The sequence below is a fragment of the Uloborus diversus genome, chromosome 2 (genome assembly GCF_026930045.1).
Source record: "Uloborus diversus isolate 005 chromosome 2, Udiv.v.3.1, whole genome shotgun sequence".
NCBI lineage: Eukaryota > Metazoa > Arthropoda > Arachnida > Araneae > Uloboridae > Uloborus > Uloborus diversus.
The window spans coordinates 132,704,388-132,723,952 of NC_072732.1; the positions used below are offsets into that span (position 1 = coordinate 132,704,388).

The 19,565-nt window shown below is 31.4% G+C and overlaps 1 protein-coding gene across 1 annotated transcript; it reads left to right on the top strand.

Moving 5' to 3' along the window:
- Nucleotides 1-52: 52 nt before the first annotated feature.
- Nucleotides 53-10,193, top strand: LOC129217348 (intraflagellar transport protein 27 homolog). The gene is made up of 7 exons (XM_054851631.1): nt 53-254; nt 2,883-2,962; nt 3,297-3,356; nt 4,127-4,186; nt 4,357-4,474; nt 8,312-8,421; nt 10,061-10,193. Exons 1-7 carry the CDS (start codon nt 215-217, stop codon nt 10,157-10,159), a joined length of 567 nt encoding a protein of 188 aa, XP_054707606.1. The 5' UTR covers nt 53-214; the 3' UTR covers nt 10,160-10,193.
- The last annotated feature ends 9,372 nt before the right edge of the window (nt 10,194-19,565 follow it).

A 19,565-nucleotide genomic window follows, 5' to 3' on the forward strand; every position in this document is an offset into this window, starting at 1 on the left:
GCATAAATCAATATTTTCTATTTCAGTTCAAAATTTCATGTTAAAGTAATTTGGCATTGTTATATCTCGTTGCTTAGTAACATCATCCCACAGTAACAAAGCAGTGTTTTGGTTGAAAAAACATGGAAACTAGTATGTAAGAAGAAAATAACTACAGGTGAAGAAAATTAAATTCACGAAGAAAAAATATATAACCAGAAGTCTATGATGCGTGATGGTGCCAAATATCCTGAGAGCGAAGTGTTGTATCGTTGGTAAGTTTATTATTCTAAATTATGATGACTAATAAACACGACTAAACGTTGTCAGTCTAACGATATACAAAACCTTATTTTATCTAATAACCCTGGAGTGCAAAGATTTTGCTAAGTGTAAAATTAAATGTTTCAGTTTCGGTGTTGTTCAAATAGTCTTGGCTTAGGTAATTTATGGCGTTGATTTAATTCACTCAGAATTTTAAAATCCCTCTGTTTTTGTGCAATCATAGGATTTAAGTGTTTCATCCCCCCCCCCCGTCCCATATGTCTTTCTGTATGAAGTAATGTTTAAAAACGATAATCTATAGTTAAAATCCTGTCATGATTATAAGAAATGTGGTATTAGATTGTTAAATTTTCTGTTGTTGTAGTGGCGAAAAAGCGGTCAGTCTCATTGGCAGGGTTGCCAGATTTTTGAAGCAGAAAAATACTACACCTCTTCTGAAAAAATACTACATTTGGCGCCATCTACATTACATTTTATAAAACTACAGTATTACCGAATACATATATGTATATGAATCTTAACACTGATAGACAGATATATTTATTTGTTTCATTTTTCCTGTTCCACTACATTTTTACTTGTTTTACCGCTTTTTTTCTTCAAATTGGCAACATTTCTGCTTTGTTTTTAAATATCTGAACTTTGTAATTTGTTTTGTCTCTCTTTTTTTTCGAAATAAAAAAAAATCACATATAAACCATATTTTAGCGAAATACTATAAAAAATACTACGCCCCTAATTTGGGGTGAAAAAATACTACCGTAGTATCAAAAATACTACGTCTGGCAACCCTGCTCATTGGTACCAATTTTTGTACTTTATGCTATCTGGATTGAAACATTTTTTGTGATTTTATATTTGCATGCAGACATAACGAATTTATAGGCTTTTGCTCTGAGGAACTTGAATTATTATACTGTAATAACATTAACTCTGAAACGGATGTTTTTGTATTTATGCATCAAATAGATTACGTATTAATTCTCCAAAAGGAGTTTAAAAATTACAACTATTACATAAGAAAATATGTTGCTTTCTGTACCATTAGCATAATATTCAGTTAAAATACAGGAAACATATGCAGATTTGAAAGTTTTATCAGATGAAATACAACACATACAGTTTTATCAGATGAGATACAACACATTCTGTAAGTCAATCATTAACATAAAGTGAAGTTGTCTGGCATTTAAAAAAATAAATAAATAAATAAAGAATCAACTGCTTAGGCTTTACACAATTTTGTCATTTTTTGTTCAAATGGGACGGTGATGAACAAGAAAATAGAATGGCTGTTATTCACTTCTTAATTCATTCCTTATTAAAGATGTGTAACATTTACTTCTTTATTTGCTAACTTTGTTTCTTGGTTTTTAATTTCAAATAAAAAATATTTTAGAGTTATAATACTTTGAATTGTGAGATGCCTCTTCTTTTGGTAAAAAATGCGCAGAAACCAATTGAAACCAGTCCTATTGTAAAAGCATGGTGTGATAATGCAGGAGAAGTTGAAATCCAAAGAATCTAAAAGCTATAAGAAGCACAAATCTCTGCTTACTAAATGAGGCAACCAATTTTATTTTTCCCAGAAAAAATTAAATACCGTGTCTCATAAAGAAACGAAGTTCTTGTATTTTAAAGATGTTTTAATATGTTTCAAAGAAACATTTTGGTGATCAAACGAGTGGAGGAAACACTATTGTCCTACAACTCACTGCAAACAGAGCAAGAAAGAGCTCCACAGTGGCTTTAAACACCTTTAAAAAATTTATCTTGAAAAAAAGGTTATATGAGTCTTATATAGAGAAAATGGTTTTCATCTGTTCTTAGAGAAACATATTAAGCATATTTTCTGGAAAGGTCCAACGTAAAATCCAGAATATTTGAACATTATTAGTAAAGTAATTTTCATGGACCAACAGAAAATGACGTCAGAAGTAGGATTACATATGAAACTGACATAGAAAAATTTGGTTTCCTCTGTTTTAGTGATGTGAAGCTTAAAAAAGGCACCAATTTGTGGACTTCCCCTATCTAATTGAACAAATGCTGAACCCTATAAAAGGAATGTTCCTGATGCCAAGAAGGGAAAGAAATGAACAATTGCTGAATTTCTTATAATTTTTTTAGTATTAATCATGCATGTGAATGTACTCATTTCTTGCAGACTTCAAATGTGTGTCACAAAAATTATGTGGGTGATGAAGAAAACTGTCTTCATTTTTGAATTTAACGTATCATAGCAAAGATCATGTATTTTTCACCACGTGGTAAAAATAGGAGGGAGAGGAGTGTAGACAAACAGCAATTCATTTATTTTATTTTTTCAGTTCATGTGCCTTAAATATTCCTTCTTCATGATAACTCATGCAAATTAGCATGTTTTTTTTTCCTTTTGGAAATCAACTTGGTCGGAAGGTTTCGGTAGTTCTTATGCAAAACTTAAGTCGGTGGTTTCCAATTTGTGGGACATGCCTCCCTAGGAGGGCATTGAATAATTATAGAGGGGGCATACAACTGTTGCCAAAATTCTTTAAAAAAGAAGAAAAGAAAGGAAAATCTTTATGTTTTGTTAAATTTAAATAACAAACATTGATTAAGCACTTTATTTTTTTTAGGAGATCCTGCCGTTGGCAAATCAGCAATACTTCACACATTTCTTCATGATAGTGAAAAATTTCAGAAAAATTATATAATGGTATACGTATTTTCATTTATTTTTCAGAAATAATTTTATAAACTTGAAATGTAATCCCAGAGCTTTTATAAAACTTAGCTATTTTAAATGTAGTTTTACAAAAGCATTTAAAATGAGCTTGCCATAATGTTTTCAATCAATAATATTTATTTGTTTGTTAGGAAGTACATTTATCTACATATATTTTCATTACATTCATTTTTCACTTTTTTCCAACATCTGATTTTTTGCCATGTGTTTATTGTTTTAATATTTATTAAAATTGTAGATTGTTTAATAAATAAAATCTAAAACTATTTCCTATTTTTGATTTTTCCCCCTTCAATATTTTCAGACCTGTGGAATAGAAATCAAAACAAAAATAATAAGTATGCCTGATACTGATGATGCTGTGGTATGTAGAATTTCTTTCTGTTAGTAACTTTTGTTTGTTATCTCAGTTTTAAGAATTGCTCTTACTTCCAAATTTTTACATAAATAGTTAATTATGTGTTTTAAATAGATGTGCATGTTCTATTTTATTTATTTATGTATTTATTTTTTTTTTTGTATATTTTAATGGATAAAAATTGATTAAATGTTTTTTCAACCAGAAATAAAATTGTAAAATAATGACATTTTAAGATTTACAAAAAATAAAATATGCTTTTAAAAAGCTTTTTTTTTACTCAGCTGCATACTTTTAAGTGTACTGAAGTATTTCGTTAAATCCTACAAAGCATATTTGATAAAATATATCTTTTCTGACTGTAATATACATTATATTTTAACCTTTAACCTTAAATTGTTAATAGTAGGATTTTCCGTTCACTTAGTTTCGAATCTAAATACAAATATGTAGTTCTTTAACTTTGCATAATGCAAATAAAATATTTTGGGTACTTTTTGTTTTTTTTTACCATATTTTTAAGCATGCAACTTTTCTTCATAAATAAATTAACATGTGTTAGTATTTTTTTTTACGAATATGCTAGTTTTAATTTATTTTTAGAAACTTTTATTCAATTAACTTTTACAAATATTTTTTTCTCTTTTATTTTGATCTTTATTTTGTCACTCAAATCTCATTTTTAAATTTTTCAGCAATACAATTCTCAATAAATTTTCAATTCTAATCTCTATGTGTCTGAATGTACCTATTATTGATCTCCTCTTTTACTACAGGAATTACTATTTTTTGATTCAAGTGGAAAAGATACTTATATGGATTTTCAAGTGCAAATGGTAAGATATGTTTTTTTCCTTCCATGTTATTTGTTTTTATGGAATTCAATAACTTATCTTCTAAAAATTTATGCACTTTCTTAGTTGTATTTTTTAACGAATTTAAGTGTATAAATTTTATTTTTTAAAACTCTTATGAAATATTGATTAGCTTTAAACTATCTTTCCAGTGGCATCATCCGTCTTTAGTTTGTGTAGTTTTTGATTTGACAAATGAAAATTCATTTAACAGCTGTTCTAAGTGGCTGGATATTGTCAGAAATACTGGAAAGTACCTGACTATTCCTGGTAAGTTTTATATTTCTCTATCACTGCAAAGATAGTTCCATGTAAAAATTTTGAGGTAGAAATAATCTAAAACTGTCGTTCAGATGCAATCCATAATGTATTAAATGTGTGATTTTTAAAAATAAATAAATAAAAATGTACTGCATCACAAATGGGAGTGTTTTTTACATGTCTACATTATAAAATCTAAATGTAATACCGGAAAATGTTATATAGTATTATTGAATTCATTAACATGTTGCTTTCCAGTCAATGTGGATGAATGGTTCTCTGTAAATATTCCTTGGATATTTTTGTCCTAGTCTATGCATAATTTTGCCTTCAAAAATGTGACAATAATGTTGCTGGAAAAAAAAAAGAAAGCCGGTCTGCATTGTGATAACAACTGTTGGCATGGCACCAGTCTAAGAATTTCTCCTTTTTCAAAACAAACTTCAATGAACTTGTCCGAGATCAAGCGCCGAGTTACCAGAGCCATTCTATAAATTTCTTGAGGTTTGTTTACATTTTAAACCAAAACTATGCTATATTCGGGGCAAACCTAACTTGGCATCATCGTAAGGGATCTAGTACATCTAGCAGCGTTTAGGATCTGTGTAGTCTTCACAATGCTACCAGGTTAGGGTCGGACCAACTATAGTTGTAACTAACAATGTTTTAGATAAAGATCAATGCAGTAAAATGATGTATTTTTAACTCTAATTTATTTATTTAAAATTTTGTGTGTATTTTCTTAAAAGCAGCACCAAGTGCAGTTGAAATTGTTTTTTTTTTTGGAGGGGGGAGGGGGGGGCAGTTGAAGTGTTGAAACCAGTGTATATATAAAATTCCTTGAAAACTGAAGTCTTTTCACATCAACTCATCAAAGCTTACCAAGCTTACCACCAGCCTAAATCACCAGCAAGATAATGGGTGGGGAGACAGTGAAAAAAAAAATCATTAGTTTCCTATGATGATGAAAAAGAAGAAGTTGTTGCATATTTGTTTAAGTTTATAGAATGAGCAAACTTTTTCGATTTCTTGAACCTTATACTGTTGTTGATGCTAATTGATTTATGTTATGAGTGAGAATTTTATTCAGCAATGTAGATTTTGTTTCAAATGTTATGTTACCAAAAAGTTTTTGCATTATTTTCATCAGGTTTTATAAGTTTTCAATTTTTTTAATTGGTTCTTGAGAACTACATTAATGTTATTTCTTTCTTTCATAATATCGATCAAAGATCATTATATGAAATTTTTATTCATTAAATAAATATTTGTAACAATACAATTCCCATTGTTTATTTAGTCTCTAGTGTTTCAACTTAACCTAGTTACTGTTTCATCTGCACCGGGCATAGTATCAGTTGCAACAATTTCTCTGATTGCTTTAAATTGCCTCTGGCTGTTTTTGTAATGCAGGTGTTGTCAATATAAGCTCATCTACTTGCAGGGGCGGCATTTCAGCATTTCATTTGGGGGGTTGAGTTTCTTAAATATGTATTACCACAGTGTGGTAACAAACACACATTAGCTAACAGGAAGTGGTCATAAAATCGGTTTAATATAAATAAAAACTAGTGCTTAGAAGCAATTAAAATTTTGATTCATTTTCTAATAAGTTATCATACAAAACATCTCGATACTGAAGTTTTTATACCTTTTGGAAAAGTTTTAATGCATGTTTTTTGGAATTCAGAAGAGCAGGGAATCGTCTTACTATCCGTGCCCAGTGTCGTGCTGTTTTGCCAGTACAGCTAAATGGAAAAGGTTTTTTCTTTTTTTTTTCTTTTGCCCATTGTGTTTCGAAAATATTTCTCTAACCTAACAAAAATTTTTCTCTACCAGTTGAGCTGATTGGAATAGTTAAAAAATAATTGAAGTAACAAAGTTATGTATGAAAACACTTTTTATGTCTTGCTCTTCAAAATCACACAGGCAACTTCGAAAATTTCGAGGAGCTTAATTTTTCATCATTGAATAATCTAGTCTCGTCGGCGCTCTCAGTTTCAATGAGATGTCATCTACCACCAGCTCTGTTATTCATTATTCCAGGCTGAAGAGTCCACAACAAGGACGGAACTGCAGTCTCTGGATGTGATAACCGGTCTGTCAGTATATTGCCTGTAATTTTTCTTGCCTAGTGCTAAAAATTTTACTCATAATTGAAACATTTAATTTTTCGTTTTCAAAAAATTCAATCCAGATAATATAGAGCCAACCATGTAGAAGAATAATTATCATCAAATCTTGTGTTAATTTTATTCGAAAAATAATCTATTACTTCATACAAAATATTAAAAAATCAGTGTTTAATTTCAGTTCATCATGTGGATTTTTCTTTTTTTAGCGCCTTTTTAAAATTGGCTCGGAGGAAAATTTTTTTGAAAACGTTTTACCATTGATTGAAGTATGCATCTATGTAAAATCTATTTTCAATTTCAACTGCAGATTGAACTATGGTAGTATGAACGCGCAGATGAATTGTTGATTGAACTGTGGCTTGAATAGTCCGAAAATTAAGTGTGGCGGATTGAAGATGTTTTGATAGAGTAAAGATTTTTTAAAACACTTTCCGCAATAGAAACAAATTGTATAAAAAATCAAACGAAGTCATACATGCTGAAGGGCATGAGCTTTTCCACCATTGAAAGAATCGTTTTGCAATAATTCTCACAGTCGTCAAATTACTGCTTTGAAGTTATAGAGAAAGGTTTTTATGGTTTTAACTCTTGAAGACCATCCCTTGTCACTTCGAGATTGCATAACTATAGAGTCCCATAAAAGATATTTGTTGATATGTTCTTTTTTTTTAATTCAATAAGCACATGCATTTTTAAGAAGTTTCTATGAAAGCAGATAATGTATTGAGCAGCTGAAACGTGTTTCTAGCAAAAGAAAGCGATGAACACTCATTAAATAAACATACACTCAAAAATGAGCGTAAAAGTAAATATATAATATCAAGGAATTTTCTTGAGAAAACCATGCAGCCACACCACTTTGTACGAGCCTCTCATATTGGACATACCATCGTTACACTGGGAACACAAGTATGAAATATTTAGCCGTGAAAAGGCCGAAAAATACTTCGTGAATTTCTAAGTCATCATCCAAAAACCGAAAAACACTTTTTCTAGTCTGGGAATGTGTCGAGTTTCATCAAATAGTTACTGAGAACCAGCGAGATTTTTTTAATGAACATTGATTTTCGATTTACATAAATTGAATTCACCCATTTTGTATCATTCTGCTTAAAAAAATTGGGGGTGCGACCGCCCCCTCTTGAACCCCCTATTTGCCGCCCCTGTCTACTTGTAGCTAGATAACTAAGGATAAGCTAAGGTATATTATCAAATATTCTAGGACCAAAATACTGTCACAGAAAGCAATTTTGTCAAAAAAGGTTCAATCAATCCCAGTCTCCTACTTATTTTTAAGTATACTGCTACTTATTATTATTATTATTTGTTCTACAAAAGTCTTACAAAATACAATGATTTTGGTGCAACATTTGTTTGACATTTTCGTTCAAATCTCTTATTTTGTTTCTTCTTTTTATGTAACCATTAACTGTGGTTAAATATTTGGTTGCTACATACATTGTTCCTTTGCATATGAAAGAAATATAAATTGATTAGCCAAATACACTGCATGCATAGTTTAAAAGAAAAAAAAGATTCAAAATATCCTTTTTTGGCTTTAATATAGCGCAAATGGATGCAGAGTTACGTTTAGTTAATGCAGATTTCAGTTGTTGTTGATGAAGTTACTTGAATTAATTTTGGAATAAAATATACTTTGATAATTTTTTTTTTTTTTTTTTTTTTTTTTTTAACATTGTCCTACTTTTAGGTGTGTTGATTGGAGCCAAATCGGATTTAGTTGAAAGAAGGGTGATCAACGCCCCCATTGCTCAGGACTATGCTCGAAAAAACAATTTACACTATTTTGAATGTTCTGCTGTAAGCTTTTTTTGTTTTATTGACTTTTCCTAAAATTCTTTGTCCATTTCCTTTCTTTCTTTTTTTTTTGACCAAGCAATTTTTGCTGATTGTTTATTGTAAAAACTATTTTTCTTCATTTCAAGTATGCTTTTTATTTTTATGATTGTTCAAAAAAAGCGAAATGTATTATAAAATTTTGTTACCATTGTAATTATAATTCTTAAGTTATTGAATACAACGTGAATGTTCACATTTTTTTGCATGCCACTGTAGATGTGGGGTTTTTTTCTTTTCTTTTTCAATAAATAAAATCAAGTGCATATTTTTTTTTTAAATGCATTTTTAGGGGAAAGATTAGTGTAAGAAGTAAACTACAACTAACAAAGAATCCTTGTCATTATGATTCTGCAATTCCCTAACTGAATTTTAAAATCTTAACAAAAAATTTAGAGTGTAGAATTGAATTTTCAAAGACAAAACTTTATTGAAATCAATTTCTTAAACAATTAGTGGTAAGTTGATCTTGATCAACTTGCCTTTTGAAATCTTCTTATATTTTCCTCACATTTTGAGAAGGATCATTTCTTTTCTTTACAAAAAAAGTATCTTCTCTCTACATTTTCTATGACTTTTCATATGCATTTTCTACTCGAGAAAATTTCGTGTTTTTTCTTGTGTAACATTTTAATCAATAAAGGGGGATGTGGGGCGAAGTAAAAATATTTAAGATACCTTTTTCAAATTGAAAAAGTTAGAAAATTCTTTTAAAAATTAAAGTAAGTAAAGAAAGAACAATGTATTTTGTAATAATAATTGCATTGAAATATTATTTTTAATGTTTGGCCGTAAATTTGTGGGTACCTTTAAAAAATAATGAAAATATTTTACTTTGTCACATGTATGGGGCTAAGTGAAAAATAAAGAAAATTCCTATGAAATATTTTACATTTTATTATTTAAAATATTTTGCGTCATCTGAATGAACAAATAAACAAATGAATGTAAAAAGAATAAATAAATAAATAAATTAATTAATTAATCAGAAAAAAATACAGTGAATAAAGTAATGAATAAATAAATCAAGAGTGCATTAATAAATGAATACCTAAAGGATTTAATACATGTATGAATCAGTAAACTAAAGATTTATGTTACTTTGCCCTGTGTGCTCTCAACAAAATGCATTAAATATTCAAAATCAAAACATGCCTATTATGTCAACTAAATAAGTACTGCACTAGACTTCAGTAGATCTCAACTAAAATTTTAATTTCCAAATATTTATCATTTTATAATAGCAAAAATATTTTTGGTGAACCTCAAAATATTACAACATGGGTATTAAATTTGAAAATGATGTGTATAATTATATAACTTGATCTTTAGAACATTTTACTTTTTAAACTGGGATCATCTATGTGTTTCAGAGAGTATTTAAAATATTGCTAGATAGGTGGCTCTGTAAGATATGAAAATATTTTACCATTTCACTTTGCCCCAATATTTCACATTGCCCCACATTTCCCTACTTTCAGAGTCTGTCAACTCATTCTTTTCAAAAATAATTCCATAATTACATTTGTTTTCATTGTAAAACTATATTAATGATTTTGTTTTTATTGTTTATATTAAGATTAACTTGTATTGTTTCTTCTAGAAAGAAAATAAAGGTGTTGAAAAACCTTTCTTTTACCTAGTCAATGAGTGGCATAAAATGTATCTTGAAAAAACTGAATATTTTAAAAGTATATCATAATTATATGTTGTGCAATAAAACTTGTGAAAAAATGAGTTCTTATTTCTATTTGTGTTTATGAAACAGAAGTTAAAAACTATATGTATATTTATACAATAGTAGTGAAATTCGTTAAATATATCAGAAATATTTCAGAACTTAAGTTAAATTTCATAACTGAAAATCATACGTAGTGTTGAAATTAACACAAGGAGCCGTCCGTATAAATGATTCCACACTTTTTCTAACATTTGTCCCTCCTTTGTCACAAAGGTTCACTTTTAACCTCCCTCTCCCCTCCCCTCCCCTTGTCACATTCACGACGAAGTTGTAATATTTTCTTATTCATAAAAATATTTCTGGGAACATCAATGTTTTGCTGATGATGTCAAAGTTATGGGGATTGTAGATAATGAAGAACAAGCAAATCAGCTGCAAGAGGATCTAGATCATATTACGGAGCGGGCTGATAAATGGGGTATGGCTGTTAATGTTGGGAAATGTCAAGTGCTACATTTAGGGCATGGAAATAAGTGTGCTTGCAAGGTTCAGTCATTAGTCAGTCAGAAAAAGTTACTGATCTGGGCGTATTAATAAGTCAGGATTTAAAGTTTAGTCAACAGTGCAGCATAGCTAGTAACAAAACCAATAAGATGCTTGGGTTTATCAATAGATCTATTTCAAACATATCTAAAGAAGTTCTTCTGCCCTTATATAGAAGTTTGGTAAGACCTCATTTGGAGTATGCTGTTCAGTTTTGGTCTCCTTATCTTAAGAAAGATATATATGTATTGAAAAGAGTTCAAAGGAGGGCTACAAGGCTAATAAATGGACTTTCTCATTTAGACTACAATTCCAGGCTTAGAATTCTAAAAATGTACAGTCTTGAGCAAAGAAGAGACCGAGGGGACATGATTCAGTTGTTTAAATTTATTAATATGAAAGATGTTATGGGGGCTAAAGTTTAGCACTGAAAACAGGATAAGGGGTAATTTTTTAAGCTATTTAAATCTCAGACTAACATGGATATTAGGAAAAATTACAAGCCCGTATCCAGAAATTTTTTTCGGGAGGGGCCCAGATTAGTACATTGCCCTAACACACACACACATATAGTATATATACACACACCAAACGCATACAAATGTTAACATAGAAGACTTTTTGTCTCGATTTTTAATGATTCCACTGTTTGGACTGTTGTTATTTTAATTTCTTATTCACCTTGTAGTGGTAAGGATAACAGGAGAGTGTCCCTTTAAGTCGGATGTAGAACATCCATAATTTCAGGGGGTCCGGGGGTCTTCCCCCGAGAAATTTTTGAAAAAAAAAATCTGTATTTTAAGGCCTTACATTAGGTAATTGAGACTACAAAAATGTGAAAAAAAAATATGCAAACAAAGTCTTTTAAAAGTTATACATTCTTTTGCAAATCAGTCAAACAAAATAAAAATTGCTTGCTGAACAAATCGTGGAACTTAATGGACAGAGAGGAAAAACGACAGAGGAGAAAAGAGAAGCACCCCGCCATCTGCTCATATCGGCTTTTAGTGAAGTTTGTTTTTAATCACTCCCCCTACCCCCATTTTTTTTTTTTTTTCATAAATGCCCTACAGTATGAAAGTTGTACAAAACAGTTTAAAAGAAATGGTGTAGACATTCAGAAAATAAGAACGGAAGAGTAATATTCTAGCCATTTGGACAATTCATACTTTATTTTCTTGATAAGATCCAAAATTGAAAAACTTTTCAAGGAATTTCAAAAACTTAAATAATTTTCAAAGACTCTCGAACAGTTCAAATTATTTGAAGCTCTTTATTTACACTTTTCAGCAGTTGATTGCAAAGTCTTACAAAATGATTATAACTTTGTAGGACACACCCATTTTAAGTAAAAAATAAATGCAGCGAAATATTTCTCGAAACAAACTTTTTTTCAATCACAAGTAGTGCAGAAAATGAAAGAGAGTAGACTAAGTGTTATTTTTTTCTTATACTTAAGGTATTAACAGTATGCAGTAGAAGTAAGAAAAAAAACAAGCAATAACAAAAAACTTCCATGATACTGAATTCGGCATTAAATAAATGCAAGACAAGAAACATATCAGTCTCAAAAATGATCTTGAAAATTATGCTACAAAAACGCGCGAATCGTGATTTTTGCATTTTTTACTCAGGATGTATCAAGGAGCTGAATTTGGCACATCTTGGTAACAAGATACTCGCCTAATCAGAAACTAGGGGCCCAGCCTTTGGGGAGTCCCCGGCTCGAAATCAGTACAGTGTAAGTTTTATAAGAGTTTTAGGGGGAAGTGGGCAGGGTCGTTCACAGAGGGGAGAAGGGACACCTGTTGGCACGGGCCCGAGCTTAAATGGGGCCCAATATTTTTTAACCTAGGGTTGAAAATATGGGTAAACAATATGGAGGGGGCCCAAAAAAAGCATTTGTGACAGCCCCAAAATTTCTGTGCACGCCTCTGGAGGCGGAAGTGCACAGAAGTCAGTTTGGTAGACTTAAAAGTCTACCGAACTGACAAAGGGCCTGCCTTTACCCTGGACTGCCCTGAATTGAATTGGGAAAGAGAGCAGGAAGTCCTAATTAAAGGTCTAAATTTCAAGTATGCCTTGCAGCTAATGAGAACTCCTTTTTCTGTATTTCTTCAAAATATTATAAATTTTGAATAGTAGCAAAATTAAGAATAAAAAAAAATGTTATTTTCCTTTTCTGACATTAGGAATTTAAAAAAAAGAAAAAAAAAAACCCTTCTTCTGTTTTACGGTACAAAACATTTCGGGTTTCGGGGGGGGGGGGGGGCCCGGGCCCGTCAAGCCCCCCCTCTGGATACGGCCTTGTAGCAAGGTAGTGGAACCTTGGAACAGCTTACCGGAAGAGTTGGTAATGAGCAAGGGAGTAGATAGTTTTAAGAGGGCCATTGATCTTCACTGGGGATTGTAAATTGACTAGGACCAGCCTAGCTGGGCCCAGAGCATGTTCCTGCTTGTCACTTTTCTATTTGTATAAACATATTGCTGTAAAAAAAGTTCTTTTAACCAAAATATGTGATATCACAGTTCTTGTCTCCCCCCCCCCTACTACCCTCGTCCAAACCAAGGACGGATTTGGAAGTGTGGAAACCCCGGGGAAACGGAGGAGTGGAGGCCCCCAATCAGGGTTCGAAAAGATCATCATATTTTCAAAATATCCAGTATATCCGATATGATACAGTCGAGTCCCGACTTACGCGAGGGATGCGTTCCAAGATCCCTCGCATATGTCGAAATTTCGCATTGTGGAAAAGGGTATGTGTAAAAACTTTTATAAACGTACCCATTTATTTTAGACACTTGTAAACGCCCCCTTAACTGTTAAGAATTATTTCTTAACTATACATTACTGTTTCTTACATAAAGAACTGAATGTTTACTTATGTTTAAAAAAAAAATCGTTGTATTCAACACTAAATACTGCTACGATGCACAAAATCAATGACCAATGGGAAAGAAAGACATAAATAAACCAGTATACGGTGCGTACAGTATACAGTAAGAAAAGTAACTGTACTGTACAAGTAGATTCAGTAATGATATATGTAATTTAAAAAATGAAGATGATAATGATTTATGCTGTGTGATCAAAAACAGTTATTCTAATATATTTTTAAACAGTTGCTTCACTAGTTCTTTTATAATGTTTCCATCTATGGCAACAACCCTCTTCTTGGTTTCTTTAATTCACAATACAAGAGCATCCATTTTCATAAATTTTTGAATTTTACTAAGATATTACTTGGTAAATTTTGACGGGTTTCCTTTTCTTGACTTTTACTTGTTATGTTTGGAATATTGAAAGATTCACTCATAGCGAACTGTCGTGCTATTTTCGACGCATTTTTTAGTTGAGATTCAGCTTTTGAAGAAATTTTAGCATCGAGAAGTTTAAGCTTTCCTTTATTTGTTAAAAACTTTCTTTTTTTCTTTCTATCTGCACAAACTTTAGATGAAACAGTGCTCTTAGGTGTCATTATATTTCATCAACTTTCTCATTTAGAATGAAAAAAATAAATGGAAAATAAGGAGTAGTTATTTGTATAAGCGATGTTCAGACTAGTACGATGTGGGAACTTCCGCTCTCAGTGATGCGAAAGGGATGAAGGTCTATTCACGAAAATATATATATATATATATATATATATATATATATATATATATATATATATATATATATATATATATATATATATATATATATATATATATATATATATATATATATATATATATATATATATATATATATATATATATATATATATATATATATATATATATATACAGTTAGCTCTCTGTTTAACTATAACGACGCTCTATTTAAGAACTTTCTCTATTTAACGACGGCTTTTAACGGTCCCAGATGACCCACTTTAGTGTTAAAAGTATTCTATTTAAAGACTATTTCTATTTAAGAACGATTTTTTGTGGTCCTTTGAAAGTCGTTAAACAGAGAGTCAACTGTATATATATATATATATATATATATAAATAGATATAGTAGACAATTACAAAGCCAATACTCACACACCACGATTCCCCACCGAAAATTTTCGCGTTGCGGGTGAGGAATTCGCTTTAGGCCTAACATTTTTTACTGCTGAAAAAATCGCGTTATAGCCATTTTGCGTAAGTCGGATCGCGTTGTAGCGGAAGCCAACTGTATATATGTATATATCCGATATTTTCGACCCATGAAAGGTAGGATATTTTGAAAATTTTATTGTGGGGGCCCCTTTGTTGTGGAGGCCCCTGGGCTGTAGCCCCGTCTGCCCTCCCCTAAATCCGGCCCAGTTCAAACCTCTGACTCCTTTATTTCTGCCTGAAATAACTTGAAAAAATTACAAAGTGTACTTCAAATCATGAATAAATTGACCTCTAAGTTTGAATGTATTCTGATAATTCTTTGTTTGAAAAAAAAATCACAAAAAACAATAAAATGTCGGTTCCTAAACTGATTTCCCATCTGAAATACAAAATTGTGTAATTCAAACCATAAAATGAAACAAATAAAGAAATGTATTATGCTATAATTATATAAGCAACAGAATCAAAATTTTGTAATATTTATTGCTTTAAAAAATAAAACACTATTTAATCGATCCTCTGCGTTTTCTCTTAAAAAGTAACATTTTCATTAAGTTTTTCCATTAATAAAACCTTTCCCCCCCCCCCCCAGATGAAAAAAATTTATTTCTTTGTGTTGTTTGCACATACTTGTTGATGATTTTCACATGACAACAAACAAATTTACCGCGAGCTTAACAACACCAAAAAACTCATTCGGAAACGTCATCACAGACAACCCTACCAATAACCCATTTATTTCAAAATCTTGTCATTTAAAAAAAAGAGGAGGGAAAACTTTTGTTTATATGAAAATACAATAAAATCATTTCAATAAATTTTAAGAATGCGCACAAGAGCGGAATAAAAATCATTTTAACTAAATTTGAGAATGTGTGCAGAAGCAGAGGAACATAGTTAATCCAAAAGTTACATTTGTTTATACTCTCAAAATTTACAAAAATTTTGGAAAGCATATTGAAAGAAGTTTAGCGAATCTTCTTTTGAGCCTAACCCATAATATTTTAATCTAGAAACTTTTATATACAATGGCGGGAGAAAGAGAGAGAGAGGAAAAAAAAAAAGAACTACTGAATTCCGAAATAAAATAGCGTAGCTACATAGAAAAAAATAGCGATTTTTTTTTCTTTTCGGTTGTAGGGAGAATAAGGTTGATCACCCTCAAAACCATCACCTGTTGCTTCTTTGATTTAGAACTTAACGGAGTAGAAAAGTAATAACACTATAAAAAGCTTTGCAGGATATGACGTAAAGAAATATCCTGTTTCAGAGGAAAAAAAACAATTCTTCTTTAGTTTCGTAGTCATTTTGTTCTTTTATTCTCTACGTCCCGGAGGGCGTAATTTATGAAAGCAAATAAGATCCACTCATTGGTAGACAAGATTGAAGCGTGACGTATAGTTTTCAAATCTAATGGTTCACCAATTTCCATTGCGTTATTTGTAGGTCATTTTTATTGAAGTGCTGCGATGTTCCAACAGTTCACGGACGGTTCTTTTCGTTGTTATCATGGTTATTTAAATGTGACTTAAATCTTATGTATTCGTAGATAGCGGGTTCTCTCTTTCCATTAATTGCCGTAGATTTATTAATTTTATTTTGAAATTTCATCTTCAATTTTACTTTTTATGAATATTTTGAATTCAGTCCAATGAAATATATCATGTTTACGGCAAGGGTACCCATTCCCCCAAACTCGATGACGCTAATTCTGCCTCTCCCCCCCCAAAAAAAACTTTTCTCATCCCTTTTGCCCTATTTTATTTTTTATTTTTGTCCCTTCATTTTGTAAAAAAATATTTTTCAGTTTTTATTTATTTTAAGTTATTGCTATTGTTTCATTAGAAAAAGCCTGTACTACACCAATAACACACGCACACACATACACACAAAATTAATAGATAAAACCAAATTAAAATAAAATAAAATAAATAGTTTTAACTAAAAATAAATCAACAAATGAACTTAAAAAAAATAATGAAAAATTTAAAAATCCTCCTCTTCCTAAAATCTTGATGGTGCCATAATCCCCCCCCCTCTATGGGCACCCCTGGTTTACGGCGTATTTTAGTACACTGATCCTCATACGCCTATCGTAACTCAGAGGAACAGGTGTATGTGCTCATGTACATGCGTTTAGAAACAGCGGAAAAAATCGGAGTCGGAGTCCGACATTTCAAAATCCTGGAATCAGAGTCGGCCATTTTCCCTTCGACTCCCCAGCCCTCTACGAGAGGTGCACACGTAGAAATGTGTCACCATTATGGGGGGAAAATTAAAAGAAAAGAAATAATAATTTGAATTTTTGGCATCTTGAATTCAAATTACGTTTTCCGCAATCACGAGCGTGTGTGTGTATGTATGTGCGCATGTGTGTGTTTATGTAGGCGCGTGTGTGTGTATGTATGCATGTGTATGCGTGTTGTGTTAGCAGCGCTGTGTGTGTACGCGGGTGTGTTTGTAGGCGTTCGCGCGTGTGCGTGTGTGTGTGTGTGTGTACGTAGGTATGTGTGTCTGTGGGCAGGCATGAGTGTGTGTAGGTGTGTGTGAGTTTGTAGGTATGTGTATGTATGCGTGTGTGTGTAGGATATGGACGCAACCTGGAGACGGTTTTCGCTATAGGAGCAGCATCGGGAGGTACCGGTCGACGGTGGTGCTGCAGTGGAAGGCAGGGGGAAAATAAAATCATAGGAACATCAAAACAGTCAAACGAGAACAATAAGCAATCGTGATTTCTCAAAAAAAATAAATAAATAAATAAATAAATAAATAAAGAGAAAGAGAGATCAAGATAAAAAAAAAAAAGGAACTTTGCTTGCTTAGTCTTAAAGAAGTTTTTTTTTTCGAAAGAAATTTTCTTAAAAAAAAAAAAAAAAACAGTGCAAGAATTTATAAACACTGAATATTTAACAGTTTTTTTGTTTAATAACTCAAAGAACTTTAATAATGTTTTGGCATCCAATTGAAATTGCAACAACAAAACTAAACGAAAACGCATAAAAGGAGCATAACGTTTTTTAAACAAAAAAATAACAAAATAAGTAGTTGTGTAAATTAATAATAACAAGAAGCTTCTTCTGTCATCACTGTACGCTGCTTGATTCATATCACGCTTTTTCAAACTTCTTTAAAACCAAAAATTGAAAGAAAAAAAGGTCAAACGGCTCGATATTTAATTTTCTAAGTTTCAATATCCTTTTTAAACAGTATTTCAACTGCAGTCAGGCTATTACCCTTATGGCAGAACATTCAGATGCACTAGGAAGTTGATTCAGGACTCAACAATTATAGTTATGTGTGCATTTGCATTCGTTTTATTGAGGTATTTCATGAATACGCTAAATCCGTTGTGTTACATATGATGTTTAGAATTCAAGAATTTATATGAATTCAAAAAATGTGATTAGCTTTTATTTTCTCTGGTGGTCGTTTTCAGAGTTTAAAAACATTTTTTATGATCCGAATGTTACCGTGCTATGAATTTGTTCAATTGTATCGGAAAATATTGGACTCGATCAGCTGTACTATGCCGGAAAATATTTGAGTCCGTTAAATTTACTGTGTCGTAAAATATTGGGCTCAATCAGCTCGTATTGGAAAAGATTGGATTGATCTACTGCACTGTGGCCAAAAATATTGGACTGAATCAATTGCACTGTGGCGGTAAACCGGATAAAAGGTTCTCTAATGGAGACTTTACTGCTACAAGAGTACTTTCGTAAAAAAGCTCTGTTTACAGGGGAAAATAATACCGAAGAGGGAAAATACAAAGGCATTTTTTAATGTTGGTGGTAGTGGTGATGCGTTAACAAATGATGACAAGAAATTTTATTTATCGATACTCTAGCGAGAAATATCAACAAATAGTATTGTTCAGCTTTCCTTCACGTTAATTAATCTCTCACAGAAGACGATCTTTTGGAAATGAATTTTTATTTTCTTAAAAACATTTATAACTTTTATTTATATATTTTTGTAGTCATTTTAGGCACTTCGAAATCCAAAGAGTTGTGGAAATATTCTAACCAGGAAATCAAACTGTAAAAATAATACTAAATTGTAAGAAAAATGCTAAATTGGATGAAAGGCGATGTAATAAAATTCTACCTTATAAAAAGAAATTATTACTTTGGAAACAATCTGAGGTACATGATAATTATTGGACACAACAACAACATTGAAATTTAATTGTAATAACAAAATCAACATTGATTTAAACAACACATGAAAAAATTTACATCAGAAAGAGGGGAAAGTACATCCGGAGCAGGGTGGGAATCGAACACACCGCCTCAAGTGTGACAAGCAATCGCTTAGACCACTTGGCCTCTGAGGCCCCATTTAGTTGACTTAGTAAACTAAAAATTCAGGCAATGAAAGCTACCTGCATTTGTCGCACGTTGTGTCGCACGCAGGTAGCGTGCGACACGATCCCGAACTGACAAAATGGCAACTGATATGGTGAATTTTGATTACTGTCATGTGTTTAGTAACACTCCCAAAGTTTAGACAAATCGATTGATGTAAGAAATACCAAAATTGAACAAGGCGTTTAGCCTCTACATTGCCACATAGGAACAAACATTCATACATAGACTTATGAACATATTACCCTCCTTTGCGTCCCGCACGCGCAGTCGGGTAAAAAAGAGCGAAACTTTTTTTTTTCCGGAAAAAATTGACAAAACAAGTACATTGTTCTGTGCATTAATAATTACAAGAAGCTTTTCTGCCATCTCTACGCTGTTTGATACATATCACACATTTTAACGTTTTTTTTATTTTTTATTTT